General features: G+C 42.0%; 1 protein-coding gene across 2 annotated transcripts in view; it reads right to left on the reverse strand.

Moving 5' to 3' along the window:
• Window positions 1-1,008: 1,008 nt before the first annotated feature.
• Window positions 1,009-17,191, reverse strand: part of LOC133563436 (furin-like) — a 221,943-nt gene continuing 205,760 nt past the window's right edge. For both annotated transcript variants that reach the window (XM_061917560.1, XM_061917559.1), the window contains exons 14-16: window positions 14,627-14,754; window positions 10,055-10,183; window positions 1,009-1,917 (exon numbers count right to left, since the gene is read on the reverse strand). In XM_061917560.1, coding sequence (XP_061773544.1) covers window positions 1,241-1,917; window positions 10,055-10,183; window positions 14,627-14,754 — 934 coding nt within the window. In that variant the 3' untranslated portion in view covers window positions 1,009-1,240. The remainder of the gene's footprint in view (window positions 1,918-10,054; window positions 10,184-14,626; window positions 14,755-17,191) is intronic.

A 17,191-nucleotide genomic window follows, 5' to 3' on the forward strand; every position in this document is an offset into this window, starting at 1 on the left:
TGATGACAACAATGAGTTAATATATTTTTCATGAACGTTATTGCCAGATAAAAGATATTTATGCAACTTTAGCTTGAATTCAAACTTTGGTTGGGACTTTATTGAGTAAAATCATGTTTTGTTTAAGATTCTCTGCACTGTCAACATTAGTACAGTGGGGCAAAAAAGTAGTTAGTCAGCCACCGATTGTGCAAGTTCTCCCCCTTAAAATGATGACAGAGGTCTGTAATTTTCATCATAGGTACACTTCAACTGTGAGAGACAAAATGTGAAAAGAAAATCCAGGAATTCACATAGTAGGAATTTTAAACTATTTATTTGTAAATTATGGTGGAAAATAAGTATTTGGTCAACCATTCAAAGCTCTCACTGATGGAAGGAGGTTTTGGCTCAAAATCTCACGATACATGGCCCCATTCATTCTTTCCTTAACACGGATCAATCGTCCTGTCCCCTTAGCAGAAAAACAGCCCCAAAGCATGATGTTTCCACCCCCATGCTTCACTGTAGGTGTGGTGTTCTTGGGATGCAACTCAGTATTCTTCTTCCTCCAAACACGACGAGTTGAGTTTATACCAAAATGGATACATGGATGATACAGCAGAGGATTGGGAGAATGTCATGTGGTTAGATGAAACTAAAATAGAACTTTTTGGTATAAACTCAACTTGTCGTGTTTGGAGGAAGAAGAATACTGAGTTGCATCCCAAGAACACCATATCTACTGTGAAGCATGGGGGTGGAGACATCATGCTTTGTGGTTGTTTTTCTGCTAAGGGGACAGGACGATTGATCCGTGTTAAGGAAAGAATGAATGGGGACATGTATCGTGAGATTTTGAACCAAAACCTCCTTCCATCAGTAAGAGCTTTGAATGGTTGATCAAATACTTATTTTCCACCATAATTTACAAATAAATTCTTTAAAATTCCTACAATGTGAATTCCTGGATTTTTTTTTCACATTCTGTCTCTCACAGTTGAAGTGTACCTATGATGAAAATTACAGACCTCTGTAATCATTTTAAGTGGGAGAACTTGCACAATCGGTGGCTGACTAAATACTTTTTTGCCCCACTGTAGCTGCTTGAAGCACTGAATCATGACTTAAATCATTAAATAAAGACTAAAATAACACGTTTGAATACATACAAAACAAAAAAAAATAGAATGGGACAATAAGATCTTTTTGCCCCAGGCTACAAAGGACATCTCGCCAAGTGCCATCTCTGTCACGCCAACTAGATGGCACTCTGCGTTTTGATGAAAGCTGTCCTTTCACTGCGGCTGTCCACTTCCTCGCTGTCTGATTCAGACTCGTAGGCGGCCATGTCCTCGTCCCCCCACACGGTGGGGATCCCCCTGTAGCAAATGCGAGCCTTCGACGTTTGACCTCGGCCCGAGCCCAAACCGAATGTCACCTGCGCCCCCCCCCTCATGTCGGAGCACACGGAGGTCAGTTTGGTCCTCCAGCTGGAGGACGCGCCGCCGGAGCGCAGCTGTAGCGAGAGAAAAACTCCCACAAAGGCCACCAGGATGAAGGCACAGCTGAGCACAGCCACCACGGCAGGAAGTTGAGTGGGCGGAGACGCGCTGAGGTCAGGAGGCGTCTTACCTGCTCTTTTATCCTCCTCTCCTGCTGGCTCACCTGCGGCCGAGGGGGATTTGCGTTGGACTTGATTCTGGTGGAGGCAGGACGCGAGGACCAGGCGACTGTGAGGCGAACAGGAAAGACAGTCGGAGGGACCCAGAGCAGAGCAGGTCAAACATGTGGGGTGACAGGGCAAGCAGGCTTGGACAGAAGACAAGTCCACCCAGTTCTCCAGGGACAGGTTGAGGAGCTGAGGACCTGACGTGAAACCAGGAGGACAAAACTTCACACAGCCTTGGAGGAAGAGCGAGAAGCCAGGACTGCATTCTGTAAACGCATCAAGACAAGAACACACTTCAGTTCTCTGCCCATGATCTCCCCTGCTGCTCTGATCGAAACTGTTAACATGCTTCTCCTTATACTTGGTTAACGCATGCGCAGTGTTTGTGGGCGGGAAGTGGGGAGCGAGTGAAACATGTGCTATGTCGTATATTGCCAATAAGCATACGGAGCGGAAAACACAACCAAAAATTGTAGGCTTCTTCACGCGACGAAGCCGGCCTACTTCACCACAGTCTGTAGTCTATTGCCCCCCAGGCTGTGTTGAGATGGAATTGTGATGGTGGCGGCAGGCCAAATTACACTGTTCCTTACACCCAACAAGCCCCTGGGAGAGACACCACCTTAACCAAGGGCGTAGAATTGGGTAGGGACGCTAGGGACACGTCCCTACCAATATCCAGCCGCTACTGTGTAGTCACTATCAATACAACCTGCCCGCAATGTTTAGTCAATGATTAAGGCACAGAAAGGGTTAAATGTCGGTCTCTGCTAGAAGTCCCGCCTCTAACCTAAATATCACTCCCTGTTTGGTTGCCGGTTTCATGCTAACTTACGTGTGATTGGCTGTCCCCGCTGTCACTCCTTCTGCTTGTAAAAGCTAGCCTACATGCTAGTTGCTGACGACCGGACGAGAGGCAGTGCAACTGTCAGTGTAAGTTGTCAACATGTTCGGCATTTGTTGTTCCTGGCACACGGAAGCTAAATGGATTTTAATATCAGTTGTGTAATTTACATTGTGTTTGTGTCTGTTTGCGTGCGTGTGTGCTGTAGGTTTTGAAGGATGTCAATGAAAAGAGAACTGGATGTAAGAGACTTCTTTAGGAATCAAACTGTAAGTTACTTCAAGGGTGTATAGAGGCTCAACAATATTGAATAATTCAACAATATATCACTCCAGTCACGCCTCTTAGAGTGATAAAATGAACATATACCATGGACTGGAGTGATATATTGCTTTTATAAAACTATTACCAATAAAGGCAATATGAAATAGGAATACTCAATCAAATTAATGTAGTTTTATTCAACCAGAAACACATATTATCCAATAAAACAGCCTCACTGTGGAAAAAATAGTCCCACCTATCCAGACGTTAGCTCCAAATTAGCACTGCATCTCGTCTTTTCCTCCGCTTTTTTTCAGGTGAAAGTCAATGCTCAGTCCCCTCTACCATTGTTAACCCTCCCCGGAGGTGAAAGTTAACCTTAAACATGTGAATTCAACTACTTTAGTCCGTTTTTTAACATGGTAAAAACATCAGCTGTCTTTTACTACGGACTGCAACAGTCCGTTGTCATGGATACATGACAACAACTTCCATTCATACCAGTCATACGTGCCTGAGGCGGAGTGATAGCCTACGCTGTGATAAGGCTTTGGAATATTTAAACCACGGTTAACAGCCAATCAGATCGCCGGATTTCACCTTTCCGTTTTATTTTTTAAATTATTTTTTAGTTTCATGTATTTGTGTAGAAGTGAGCAACAGTTTGAAAATACCAATGAACAAAACTTTGTGGTGGAAATACAATAAAACTTCACTAGATGATCATGTGATTTTACAATTATAAAATATAATTAATTAATATGCTTTTTGCAGATGATGTGGTCCTGATGGCTTCATCTGACCGGGATCTTCAGCTCTCGCTGGATCGGTTCGCAGCCGAGTGTGAAGCGACTGGAATGAGAATCAGCACCTCCAAGTCCGAGTCCATGGTTCTCGCCTGGAAAAGGGTGGAATGCCATCTCCGGGTTGGGGAGGAGACCCGGCCCCAAGTGGAGGAGTTCAAGTACCTAGGAGTCTTGTTCACGAGTGAGGGAAGAGTGGATCGTGAGATCGACAGGCGGATCGGTGCGGCGTCTTCAGTAATGCGGACGTTGTACCGATCCGTTGTGGTGAAGAATGAGCTGAGCCGGAAGGCAGAGCTCTCAATTTACCGGTTGATCTACGTTCCCATCCTCACCTATGGTCATGAGCTTTGGGTCATGACCGAAAGGATAAGATCACGGGTACAAGCGGCCGAAATGAGTTTCCTCCGCCGTGTGGCGGGGCTCTCCCTTAGAGATAGGGTGAGAAGCTCTGCCATCCGGGAGGAACTCAAAGTAAAGCCGCTGCTCCTTCACATCGAGAGGAGCCAGATGAGGTGGTTCGGGCATCTGGTCAGGATGCCACCCGAACGCCTCCCTAGGGAGGTGTTTAGGGCACGTCCAACCGGTAGGAGGCAACGGGGAAGACCCAGGACACGTTGGGAAGACTATGTCTCCCGGCTGGCCTGGGAACGCCTCGGGATCCCCCGGGAAGAGCTAGACGAAGTGGCTGGGGAGAGGGAAGTCTGGGTTTCCCTGCTTAGGCTGTTGCCCCCGCGACCCGACCTCGGATAAGCGGAAGATGATGGATGGATGGATGGATAATTAATATGAAGTAATATTCATATTTAGTAAAAGCCTTTTTGCTCAGGCAGTAACTGTACCATCAAGCTCTATGGTCATTGTCCCTAATGTATCTGTCATGCATCAACATATTTTTTTGTAAGGTGACAGACAGCAGAGAGGCTGGAGGAGACGGAAGAGGAGAGGCCAGAGAAGTTAGAGGAAGAGAGGCAGGAGGAAGTATAGAAGGAGAGGCTGGAGAAGATGAAGGAAGAGAAGCAGGAGGAGGTATAGAAGGAGAGGCTGGAGCAGATGAAGGAAGGGAAGCTGAAAGAGAGGCTGCAAATTCACAGGTGAGGTTAAATAATGATGGATAATGTTAGTCATGAGATTCAGCACTGTGACAAATGTTAGTGTGATGATCTGAAAAGCAATGCTTCACCTATGTGGCTTTAAAAATAGAGCTTTATATCAAATCTGGTGTTCATGGGATGCCTCATGTATTACTAGTGTGTATGTGTTTACAGTAGTTGCTACATGGATACAGTTGTCAAATGTATATTGTGATTTATTTCTAAGGAAACTGGTCCACCTGGAGAGAGTGACAGGGAGAGTGGCAGTAATCAGGAGGATATTCTGGACAAGCCCAACCAACCTGACCCAAAAAACATTCCAGCTCAACAGCTATCAAACAGGATCCACCATTTCCAAGCAAGTTGGTACAAGCAGTTTCCATGGTTGCACTATAGCTCCTCCATCAAGTGTGTTCTGTGTGAAAACATACACCATAAAGAAAAGTGAACTGTCCAAAAAGGCAGACCCTGCTTTTCCATCAAAAGGATTCAGTAATTTCAGCTTTTGAAATTCAAAGCCAACTTAGCCAAGGATGATGCACGTCTCCGTGTTTGGCTAACTCGCTGTCATGACTATACCTCTCCTCAAGTGCAAAATGAGATTTTGCTAATGTTAGGAAACTGTATTGTCAGGAGTATTGCACAGTCCATCCAGTTGCTACCAGTTTTGCAGTACTCGCTCATTATTGATGGCACACAAGATGTCTCAGGAACGGAGCAAGAGTCCATTTGTTTAAGATATGTGGACCATGACCTCGTACCACATGAGGTTTGCGTTCAAATCCAGGCTCGGGATCTTTCTGTGTGGAGTTTGCATGTTCTCCCCGTGAATGCGTGGGTTCCCTCCGGGTACTCCGGCTTCCTCCCACTTCCAAAGACATGCACCTGGGGATAGGTTGATTGGCAACACTAAATGGTCCCTAGTGTGTGAATGTGAGTGTGAATGTTGTCTGTCTATCTGTGTTGGCCCTGCGATGAGGTGGCAACTTGTCCAGGGTGTACCCCGCCTTCCGCCCGATTGTAGCTGAGATAGGCGCCAGCACCCCCCACGACCCCGAAAGGGAATAAGCGGTAGAAAATGGATGGATGGATGTATGTATGAGGTCCATGGTACCACTGGAGTTGAGATCGCAAAAATGGCTGAAGATGTCCTTTTGAGGCTCAATATTTCCATTTCTGGGTTAAGAGCCCAGACATATGATGGTGCTGCGAATATGTCAGGCAAATATTGTGGAGCACAAGCAGAACTGAAGAGACAACAACCATTGGTATTGTTTGTGCATTGTGGGGCACACAGTCTTAACCTGATCACACAGTCTTAACCTGATCATGCAGAGCCAGTCCTTTGATAAATGATTCCTTGCAGTGGGTGCATGAGCTAGGAACATTAAGCAAACAATTTGGAAAATTCAAAAACATTTTCTTCAGCAGTAAGTTCAGAAGGACCAGTGAAGTCACTCAGACCACTTTGCCCAACCAGGTGGACAGTAAGAGGAAAAGCAATCAGAGCAGTAATGTCTCAGTATGAACGTGTTTTGTCTAGCTTGGAGGAGATGGCATCAAGTGGGTCTAACAGGCATGAGAGCAAATGGTCTGCCAGAGAGGTTTGAGAAAGGGAAAACTGTGCTTGGACTTTGTCTGGCATTAGAAGTGATAGAGGAGCTGGAGTGTCTGAGCACATCGCTACAAAAAAAGGACTGAAACTGTTGCAGGGATGAGAAGTGCCATAGATTGTGTCAGATCTACTGTAGATGGCAAAATAAGTGAGGAGAGCTTTCATGAGGTTTTTGAGAAAGCAGTGGCAATGGTTGATTCTTTTGGGATTGAGCCCGTCCATATTCCTCACCAAAGAAAGCCACCAAAACGATACACGTGTGAGGTTAGCCAGCACACTCCCAAGTCAGCTGAGAAGCATTATAGAACAGAGTTCTACAAAATGTTGGGTATTGTGCACATTCAGTTTGAGGAGAGGTTCAACCAACCAGATCTAGATGTCTTGCAGAAGCTGGAGGAAACTCTCCTGACTGAAGAAGTGAAGGACATTGTTGATCAATACCCAGAGCTAAACAGGGACAGATTAAAGGTCCAACTAGCCATGTTTAGGTCCAAATACACTTTCAAATCTAGTGCTGAAGTGGCTGACATAACGAGAGGTTTGACATTTTAGTCATCCCAGTTTCATCAGGCTGAAAGAAGTTTCAGTGCTCTTAGGAGACTTAAAACATGTCTTAGAACCACCATGACACAAGTAAGACTGAACAATCTTGCTGTGTGCAATATCCATCAGGGAAAACTGGACAATACTGACCTGAGAGAAATTCCTGTTACAGACCTGCGGAGGCATGTGTTTGGCTCTTTCGAATAGGAACAACCAGTGGACACTAATCTGCTTGTATTTGAGTATTAGTGACAAACATATTTACAGTACAAAAGCAGCAAAAGAAAGAAGTAGATGAAGGGAAAAATTGTGAGTGATTTAAACACGAGTTGGGGAAAAGATGATTACAGTTAATTTATGTTTATTTACAATGTTTTATTGCATGAATGTATTTCAGATGTTGTTGATGGACAGTAGGCTATGTTAATTGTCAGTATGACGCACAGTTGGACTACAGCCCGACACTAAAGAGGAAAGATGAGAACTCTTCCAAGTTGTCTCCTTTGCTTTCATTTTAGTTGCTTTACCCTATAACATCTGCATGACGTGAAATTATGATTGCTAATGTAAAAAAAAAAAAAAGTTAACTTCCAGAGTGCTGCCTTGGAGCACTTTTGTGTCCCCACCAATCTCAAAATCAAACCTACTCCCTTGATCTTAACTAACAGATTTTTCAGTGGGAAACACTGTATATAGGTATATATATATATATATATATATATATATATATATATATATATATAAATGTAAACATTAGTGATGTGCCAACCAGTGTCAGCTGATTTTCATGAAAAGTAAGTAATCCCATTGCTGATTAGTGTCTTGTAATGCCGATCACAAACGTCGATCCCCTCTGGCTGACACTGTATTTATATTTAGTCCCCCAGCTAACAAGCTCGCAGCTAATTGTGTGTCTCCATACACAGTGTGGAGCCGCTCCCCTAAAATAATAATAATCCCTTCCATTACAGCAAATACACTGCGTTTATTTATATCTTATCACTGGAGGACGAGGCTTAACATGTTACACACCAGAATAAGCCAGGAGCAGGTATGCTAACGCCTAAACAAGCCGCTAAGCTAGATTTACACAACACCAAGAAAATAAGTAACCTTTAAGAAATGTAGATAAAACATTACAGCACAAGTATTCAAATCCGACCCAGTTCCCTTTTGTATGTGAAAATCAATCAGATGTGTATCTGATGCAACAGCAGTCTGAACACTCTGGTTGTGTTCATCTGACCAGTGTGTCATCAAAAAGCGATTAACATCATCATTCTTTGCCAAAATAGACAGCTGCAAAATAAATAGTTGCCAAATGAGCAGAAAACAGGCAAAACTTTGTTTTAGGAACTCACGTCAATGTTCCACCATTCCTGAAGGTCTAAGCAAATGTCCCGCAAATTACAAGAGTCAAAATGTTTGCCGACTTCATTCTAAATGTTCTACACGCAATAATTCAGTTCAGAAAATGTTAAGTTAAGTTAAATTAAAGTAGCAATGATTGTCACACACACACTAGGTGCGGTGAAATGTGTCCTCTGCAATTGACCCATCCCCTTGTTCACCCCCTGAGAGGTGAGGGGAGCAGTGAGCAGCAGCTGTGACGCACTCAGGAATAATTGTTGATGATTTAACCCCCAATTTCAACCCTTGATCCTGAGTGCCAAGCAAGGATGTAATGGGTCCCATTTTTATAGTCTTTGGTATGACTCGGCCGTTGACATTATTGTCAAAAATTCTTGAAATTTTCAGAAATGAGACCTACTAAACTTGAAGCTATGTTCACTTGTGTAATCACTGCATCGCGTGCGACACAATGACGTCATGTCTGCATGGATGTCGGATTGCATTCACTATAGACATAGCATTTTTTCCGAAATTTGAACGACCACATAAATATATCGGATGGAACTGCTATTGCCTATCAGTAGAATGTATATGGCGAGGCCAATGTAAATTGGCATCAAGCTAGCTCATTTGGGGAAAAGTGGAGCCTTTCAATTTACTTGAGTGTTTTCCATCAAGCGTACTTTGAAAATTGCAATTTTACCGACAGGCTGTTTGGCTGAGTCCGCTCTGAGTGTATAGAAATACCGAATTTGGCACCCATCCCTACTTGTAACAACTAGCTGCATAGGGAGAAAGTCCCTTTATAATGTGTTATTAACAAAGGAGTAACAGGCAGCTCCAAATCTAACGTATTCATTGCTGGGCCACATTAAACAAATAGGTGCATGGTCAACACTTAAGAAAGAGAGTGTCTAGTTGGAGGTGCTGCATAAAAAGACTCCTGGGGCCTCATGTATTAAGTGTGCGGATGCACAAAAACCTGCCATGCGCCCATTTTCACGGCAAAGTTGAGATATATAAAGACTGATATGAACGTGGGAATGTGCGGTGCCTCAATGGCTGTGGATAATACTTGCAAAACATGAGACCTCCAGATTCGGGAGATGGGGTGGTGGTGGTGGGGGGGGGGGGGGGGGGGGGTAGCGGGGATGTATATTGTAGCGTCCCGGAAGAGTTAGTGCTGCAAGGGATTCTGGTTATTTGTTCTGTTGTGTTCATGTTGTGTTACGGTGCGGATGTTCTCCCAAAATGTGTTTGTCATTCTTGTTTGGAGTGGGTTCACAGTGTGGCGCATATTTGTAATAGTGTTAAAGTTGTTTATACGGCCACCCTCAGTGTGACCTGTATGGCTGTTGACCAAATATGCCTTGCATTCACTTGTGTTTGTGCAAAAGTCCGCATATATTATGTAACTGGGCCAGCACACTGTTTGTACGGAGGGAAAGCGGGCGTAACGTCACGTTGTAGAAGAGGCTAAAGGCAGTGCCTTTACGGCACGTCTCCAATATTGTTGTCCGGGTGGAAATCGGGAGAAATTCAGGAGAATGGTTGCCCCGGGTGATTTTCGGGAGGGGCATTGAAATTCGGGAGTCTCCCGGGAAAATAGGGAGGGTTAGCAAGTATGCTTAGGATACTTTCGGCGACACAAAGAGGTGGGTATATAATTTGCATATTTGATGAGGGGGCGTGGTCTAGGCAGGCCCAGCCACACACATGTGCGGTCAATTCCACGTTGATGGGAATGTAAAAAAAACACGTGATTGGATTAGTGTGTGCAAAATGTTAATAAATCTGCATTTTTGGGGATTTGAGCATATGCCAATTTTTTAGCAGGAAACAATTATTAATATATGAGGCCCCCGTTCTGTGTTCTGAAAACCTCACCTATGCAGATTTGCTGGGCATCAAACGTCTTGCAACTGTTGTTGGAGGGCCGAGGAAAGTCAGATGACAAGGGGCTGATCACACTCGGACCTGTCCCCCACAGGACGAGATTGAACTGACTCAACACACCTGAAAGAGACAGACATGCAAGTTCATGATGAGAGGACTTTTTTTTTTTTTTTTTTAATCGCTTTCATTACCATCTCAGCTCTTTCAAGCCAGACACATCTCATTTGCTGTTGCGCCTCACTACTCTGAGTCCACTGTTCAGGGCTGTAATAATGCTGCCAATTAGATGTCCGTGTAAATAAGCTAATTTAAAAGGATGGACACGCATCATTTACACACCACAACGCAGGATGATTTCACCCGCTGGAATAGAGTATTGCCAGAGTAAACAAACAAGGCAGGCAGCGCGCTGATGGGCTTACTACTAATCGGTGCTATTTTTGGATTATGTAAAACTGAGAAATGCGGAAGGAAATGAGTGAAGCATATAGAATGACAATGTAACTGAAGGAGGATCAGCATCAGCAGCTATTACATTGGTCACATCTCCACCATCTAGAGCAGGGGTGTCAAACTCAAATACAGAGTGGGCCAAAATTTTAAACGGAACAAAGCCGCGGGCCAAGGTTGAACAAATTAACCTTTTAATAGGGACCTAAACAAGTTTTGCATTAAATATTGAACAAGCAAGGCTTATATAACTTTAGTGACATGCAAAATCCAGTTTCAAATAATAATAATAATAATAAAAATATCAATGGCATATCATCCATCCATCCATTTTCTACCGCTTATTCCCTTTCGGGGTCGCAGGGGGCGCTGGCGCCTATCTCAGCTACAATCGGGCGGAAGGCGGGGTACACCCTGGACAAGTCGCCACCTCATCACAGGGCCAACACAGATAGACAGACAACATTCACACTCACATTCACACACTAGGGCCAATTTAGTGTTGCCAATCAACCTATCCCCAGGTGCATGTCTTTGGAAGTGGGAGGAAATAAAATGTAAATAAAAATGTTATGCCTTTTTTTCTATTTGCCATCTTCTGAGGTAAATATCTTTTTTTTTTTTCCACAGGCTAATAATAAATTTGAAAATAAAATAACAATAATGAATGAACCAAACATTCAAGCCTTGAGCCAGCAAGAGAAAATGCATGAATAAAATGTAAATTATTGGTCAGTTTGCTGGAAGTTTACCGGAAGAGTTAGTGCTGCAAGGGGTTCTGGGTATTTGTTCTGTTGTGTTACGGTGCGGATGTTCACCCGAAATGTGTTTGTCATTCTTGTTTGGTGTGGGTCCACAGTGTGGTGCATATTTGTAACAGTGCTAAAGTTGTTTATACGGCCACCCTCAGTGTGACCTGTATGGCTGTTGACCAAGTATGCCTTGCATTCACTTGTGCGTGTGTGTGTGTGTGTGTGTGTGTGTGTGTGTGTATGTGTGTGTGTGTGTAAAAGCCACAAATATTATGTGACACGCTGTTAGTATGGAGGAAAAGCGGACGTGACGACAGGTTGTAGAGAACGCTAAAGGCAGTGCCTTAAATGCACGCCCCCAATATATTTGTCCAGGTGGAAATCGGTAGGAATTTGGGAGAATGGTTGCCCCGGGAGATTTTTGGGAGGTGCACTGAACTTCGGGAGTCTACCGGGAAAATTAGGAGGGTTGGCAAGTATGAGTATTAGCGGTGAATGCGGTGTTACAGCGGCACAAATTGATATTGCCTCAAGGACCAAATTAAATTACACGGCGGGCCAGATTTGGGCCGCGGGCCAGAGTTTGACACCCGTGATCCAGATAGTGTGTTTTGTCTGGCATCTTCCAAAAAGTGTTTATTAATAGTTCATATACTACTGTAATAGTGCACGGTATCCCCTTGAGGCATGTTTCTAATAATCACCACAACAACAAGGCTGAATAAATAAGTACCGGTATTTGTTGTATTCGCGATTGATAATGTTGTCTTGTGTTGTAAATATGTACGTGACATTTATTTATTTATTTATTTATTTTGTCCTGCCCAGCTACTCATCACAAATCATATTGTTGATGTAGATGCCCATATCGACTATACAGATTTACTTTACAAAAGAGAAGTGTGGGATACTTCTCTTCTTGCCTTATTTGTATTTGACTTTATTAAATGGATTTATAACAAAGTTTGGCGCAGCCTGACCGGAGCAGGAGGGGATATGAAGAAGAAAAAATGGAAGACAAAGTAGGAAATTGGCGGGACACTAGGGGGATAAGACAGAGAGACAACAACAACAACAACAGAACAGCATCAGCAAATACAATATGTACAAATATGATATGAAAAGTGATAGCAAAGAAGCAGTTAGTGAAGTAAATATTAATAACACAGAAACGACAATGAACATTGTTACACTACAAATGGAGCAATACTAATACCAATAGAAATAGAACTATTCCTAATGAATAATAACAATAATTTCCTCTATTATCAACAATGCAATTGTTTCAAATGCAATAATACATGTATGTAATGATAACTTCAATTACAAAAGAAAGCAGATACGTAGAGGGGAAGAAAGAGAAGCGAACTGTATTAACCTTGTAGATTGTTATAGTGAAAATAGGTTAAAGGCCTACTGAAAGCCACTACTACCGACCACGCAGTCTGATAGTTTCTATATCAATGATGAAAAATTAACATTGCAACACATGCCAATACGGCCTTTTTAGTTTACTAAATTGCAATTTTAAATTTCCCGCGGAATTTCTTGCTGAAAACGTCGCGGAATGATGACGCGTGCGCGTGACGTCACGGATTGTCAGGAAATAATAGCGCAGCACCATTTGCGGCTAAAAGTTGTCTCTTTTCATCGCGCAATTAAACAGTATTCTGGACATCTGTGTTGCTGAATCTTTTGCAATTTGTTCAATTAATAATGGAGAAGACAAAGTAGAAATATGGCGTTGGGAAGCTTTAGCCTTTAGCCACACAAACACACGGTGATTCCTTGTTTAAAATTCTCGGAGGTGAAGCTTTCCTATGGATCAGAGTGGTCAAACGAACATGGATCCCACTTGTCAACCGGCAGGTTTCGGTGAGAAGATTGTGTTAAAAAGTCGCCTCTTACCGGAGATCTGTGGAGTTTGCGCCGTCCTTGTATCTGCCGTGATTTCCCTCAGACACTGGCCTCAAGACACCCGTGGACACACCCCTCCGACTATCAGGTACTATTTAATCTCACTAAAACACTAGCAACACAATAGAAAGATAAGGGATTTCCCAGAAATATCCTATTAAATGTGTCTAAAAACATCTGAATCCGTCCCAATGCAATCGCCTTTTTTTTAAAAACTTTATTTTATTTATTATTTTTTTTTTTAGTCTTTCGCTATCAATATCATCATCCACAAATCATCCTCGCTCAAATTAATGGGAAAATTGTCGTTTTCTCGGTCCGAATAGCTATCGCTGCTGAAGGCTCCCATCAAAAACAATGTGAGGATGTGAGGAGCCCTCACCCTTGTGACGTCATCGTCTGCGACTTCCGGTAAAGGTGAGGCTTTTTTATCAGCACCAAAAGTTGCGAACTTTATTGTCGATGTTCTCGTTGATTGATTGATTGATCGATTGATTGATTGATCGATTGATTGATTGATTGATACTTTTATTAGTAGATTGCACAGTTCAGTACATATTCCGTACAATTGACCACTAAATCGTAACACCAGAAAAAGTTTTTCAACTTGTTTAAGTTGGGGTCCACGTTAATCAATTCATGGTAATTCTTTTAAATCCCTTCAGCAAAAATATGGCAATATCGCGAAATGATCAAGTATGACACATAGAATGGACCTGCTATCCCTGTTTAAATAAGAAAATCTCATTTCAGTAGGCCTTTAAATCAATGTTTGCATACATATCTTTATAGTTTCATGGCGGTTCCAACCGAAGAAGATAACCCTTTCAACAATTCATCTGTGTGAAACTTGGACTAGGTAATTTACAAAAGCCAAGGAAATAAGCGATAGAAAGTGGATGGATGGAAATAGTTATTTTTGCTCAAATCGGCCTTCTTTTCAATGAAATGAGATATTTAAATTTGAGTTTGAAGGGCATCGGGAAAGAGCTGGTGTAGATAAATAAAATCCATCTGCCCTTCAGTAGACTATCTTTGCTGGAAAAACTATGTTTTTAGTAGCGGACAATGACAGGATGACTATGGAAGGAAAATGATATGTCTTACATCTTATGAGTCTGCAAAGGTCAGTCAGATGGTGTGTTTCAGTACAATCAATACAAACAAAACTGTCTTAACCCCAAATGACACAGCTTTACCTTATCTTCCAAAGGTTTACAATCCTGTTGTATCCTCATGACAGCCTAATGCATTACTGTGACACTTTTTATTACCTGCGACAAGCACGAAGGTGCATAGTTGGTGTTTTTTCTTTGTAAAGTTGCTGTAGTTTGACATTTTTTTAGTACAGTAATAAAAAAAAAAATATGTATACAACAGGCAAAACCCTGTATTATTTCTTATTCTAAATGAAGACATAATGGATGTATGGAAGCTTGGTTACCATAGTCACGGCCGTTCGGTGCAACGTTTTCTATTTCCAAGGTCCATTCTCCTTGAGGATCCTCATCCCATGAGTGGGTTGTCATAAAGGCCCAGTCATTGAATCCCTCAGTGGAGAAGTCATTCGGTCTGCAATTATAGGATTGTATTACTTTCTCTGTATTGGCATTCAAAAGATGTTTTAGAGAGGATGGTGGGTGTATTTATGCAACATCACAAGTGTGTCAAACATGCTAAAGGTGGTCCTCGAATTACAAACAAGTTCTGCGATTGAAGTCTCGTTTTCAATCAATCAAACAATCAAAGTTTATTGATATAGCCCTAAATTAAAATTGTCTCAAAGGGCTGCACAAGCCACAACGACATCTTCGGCTCAGATCCCGCATCAGGGCAAGGAAGAACTCAACCCAATGGGTTTTCGTCCAAGTCTGATCGGAATTATATCTAAATTAACACCTGATCACTCACACTGTACACAAGGTACATGAAAAACAAATACAATCAGTATCATAAAGAGTGAATGCGAGAATGAAATAAAACAGTAAATAACAACTTTTAATCTAAGCTACTTATTTCAGATTATTAGTTATATCCACATGCACGCGCTAATGGTGTTGCTGTGTTACTGTAGCTGGTTCTCAAGCTAATCTTGTCACACGGCGGTGAGGGATGTCTTGTCTTCTTTTTTTCTTTCTTGGGAATTGCATGTTTTAGTTTGAAAAGTAACTCTCCTCTCGTTTGAGGTCACTTGCCCTTCCTTTTGCTTCATCAGTCTGATGTCATCCCTGACCCCCGATTGTTTCCACCTGTTCACCTACTCAGTGGCCTAGTGGGTAGAGTGTCCGCCCTGAGATCGGTAGGTTGGGAGTTCAAACCCCGGCCGAGTCATACCAAAGACTATAAAAAATGGGACCAATTGCCTCCCTGCTTGGCACTCAGCATCAAGGGTTGGAATTGGGGGTTAAATCAGCATAAATGATTCCACAAATATTCTTCGTCGAAAAAACTGAAGCTAAAATGAAGAATTAAATCAAAATGTATTTATTATTCTTTACTATAAAAAAAATACATTTACTTGAACATTGATTTGAATTGTCAGGAAAGAAGACGAAGGAATTTAAAAGGTAAAAAGGTATATGTGTTTAAAAATCCTAAAATCATTTTTAAAGTTGTTTTTTTTCTCTAAAATTGCCTTTTTGAAAGTTATAAGAAGCAAAGTGAAAAAAATAAATGATTTTATTTATCAAGTGAAGACCAAGTCTTTAAAATATTTTCTTGGATTTTCAAATTCTATTTGAGTTTTGTCTCTCTTAGAATTATAAATGTCGAGCAAAGCTAGACCAGCTTGCTAGTAAATAGCAAGCTATTTTAAGCTATTAAATGAGCTATTTTTAGAACAGGCCAGCGGGCTACTCATCTGGTCCTTGCGGGGCTACCTGGTGCCCGCGGGCACCGCGTTGGTGACCCCTGGTTTAGAGAAAGCAATGCCCCAAACCTTAGATTTTAGTTGTTTATCTATAAACCAAAATCATAACTGTTCTCTTCATCTAAGGCGTCCAACACAAATTTAGGAACACACATTAAGGCAGTACTTCTCAAAAATTTTCTATTACGCCCCCCTAGGACGACTATAAATAGTATAATTTGTCTATAAAATTGTTATAACTATACCTCTACATAACTTTGTAAGCTTATTAACATTAAAGTAAAAAACACATCGGTCTTTCCTTGCCTCCCACCGTGGTTACAGTGAAGCCAAGAGATAAAAATGCTTCAACATATTCTGGTACCGCAAATAAAGTGTGTTACCCGAAGTCACACACGCCCTCTTAGCATCGCACGGCGCCACCACAGGGGGGGCCGCCCCACCATTGAAAAGGACTGCATTAAGGTAAGGTAACTTCATGGAAAGTTTTACTGCACATAACCACTACCATCTGATCCTAAACCCACACACAAATCATAGTTTTTTTTAAAGATATAGAGTGAATGTGAGTGTGAATGTTGTCTGTGTTGGCCCTGCGACGAGATGGCGACTTGTCCAGGGTGTACCCCGCCTTCCGCCAGAATGAAGCTGAGATAAGTTCCTGCACCCCCCGCAACCCCAAAATGGAAAGGTGGTAGAAATGGATGGATGGATGTATGGAAATCGATGCGTTTTTTTTTTTTTGCTATAGGCAGAGAAAATTAATAACAATATAGTGGTGTGCCAAGGAAAAGGCAAACCAAAATAAATACATACTGTAGGGCAGTGGTTCTCAAATGGGGGTACTTGAAGGTATGCCAAGGGGTACGTGAGATTTTTCAAAAATATTCTAAAAATAGCAACAATTCAAAAATCCTTTATAAATATATTTATTGAATAATACTTCAACAAAATATGAATGTAAGTTCAAAAACTGTGAAAAGAAATGCAACAATGCAATATTCAATGTTGACAGCTAGATTATTTTGAGGACATGTTCCATAAATATTGATGTTAAAGATTTCTTTTTTTTTTTGTAAATAAATGTTTAGAATTAAGTTCATGAATCCAGATGGATCTCTATTACAATCCCCAAAGAGA

This window comes from Nerophis ophidion, linkage group LG12 (genome assembly GCF_033978795.1).
Source record: "Nerophis ophidion isolate RoL-2023_Sa linkage group LG12, RoL_Noph_v1.0, whole genome shotgun sequence".
In the NCBI taxonomy this organism is placed as follows: domain Eukaryota; kingdom Metazoa; phylum Chordata; class Actinopteri; order Syngnathiformes; family Syngnathidae; genus Nerophis; species Nerophis ophidion.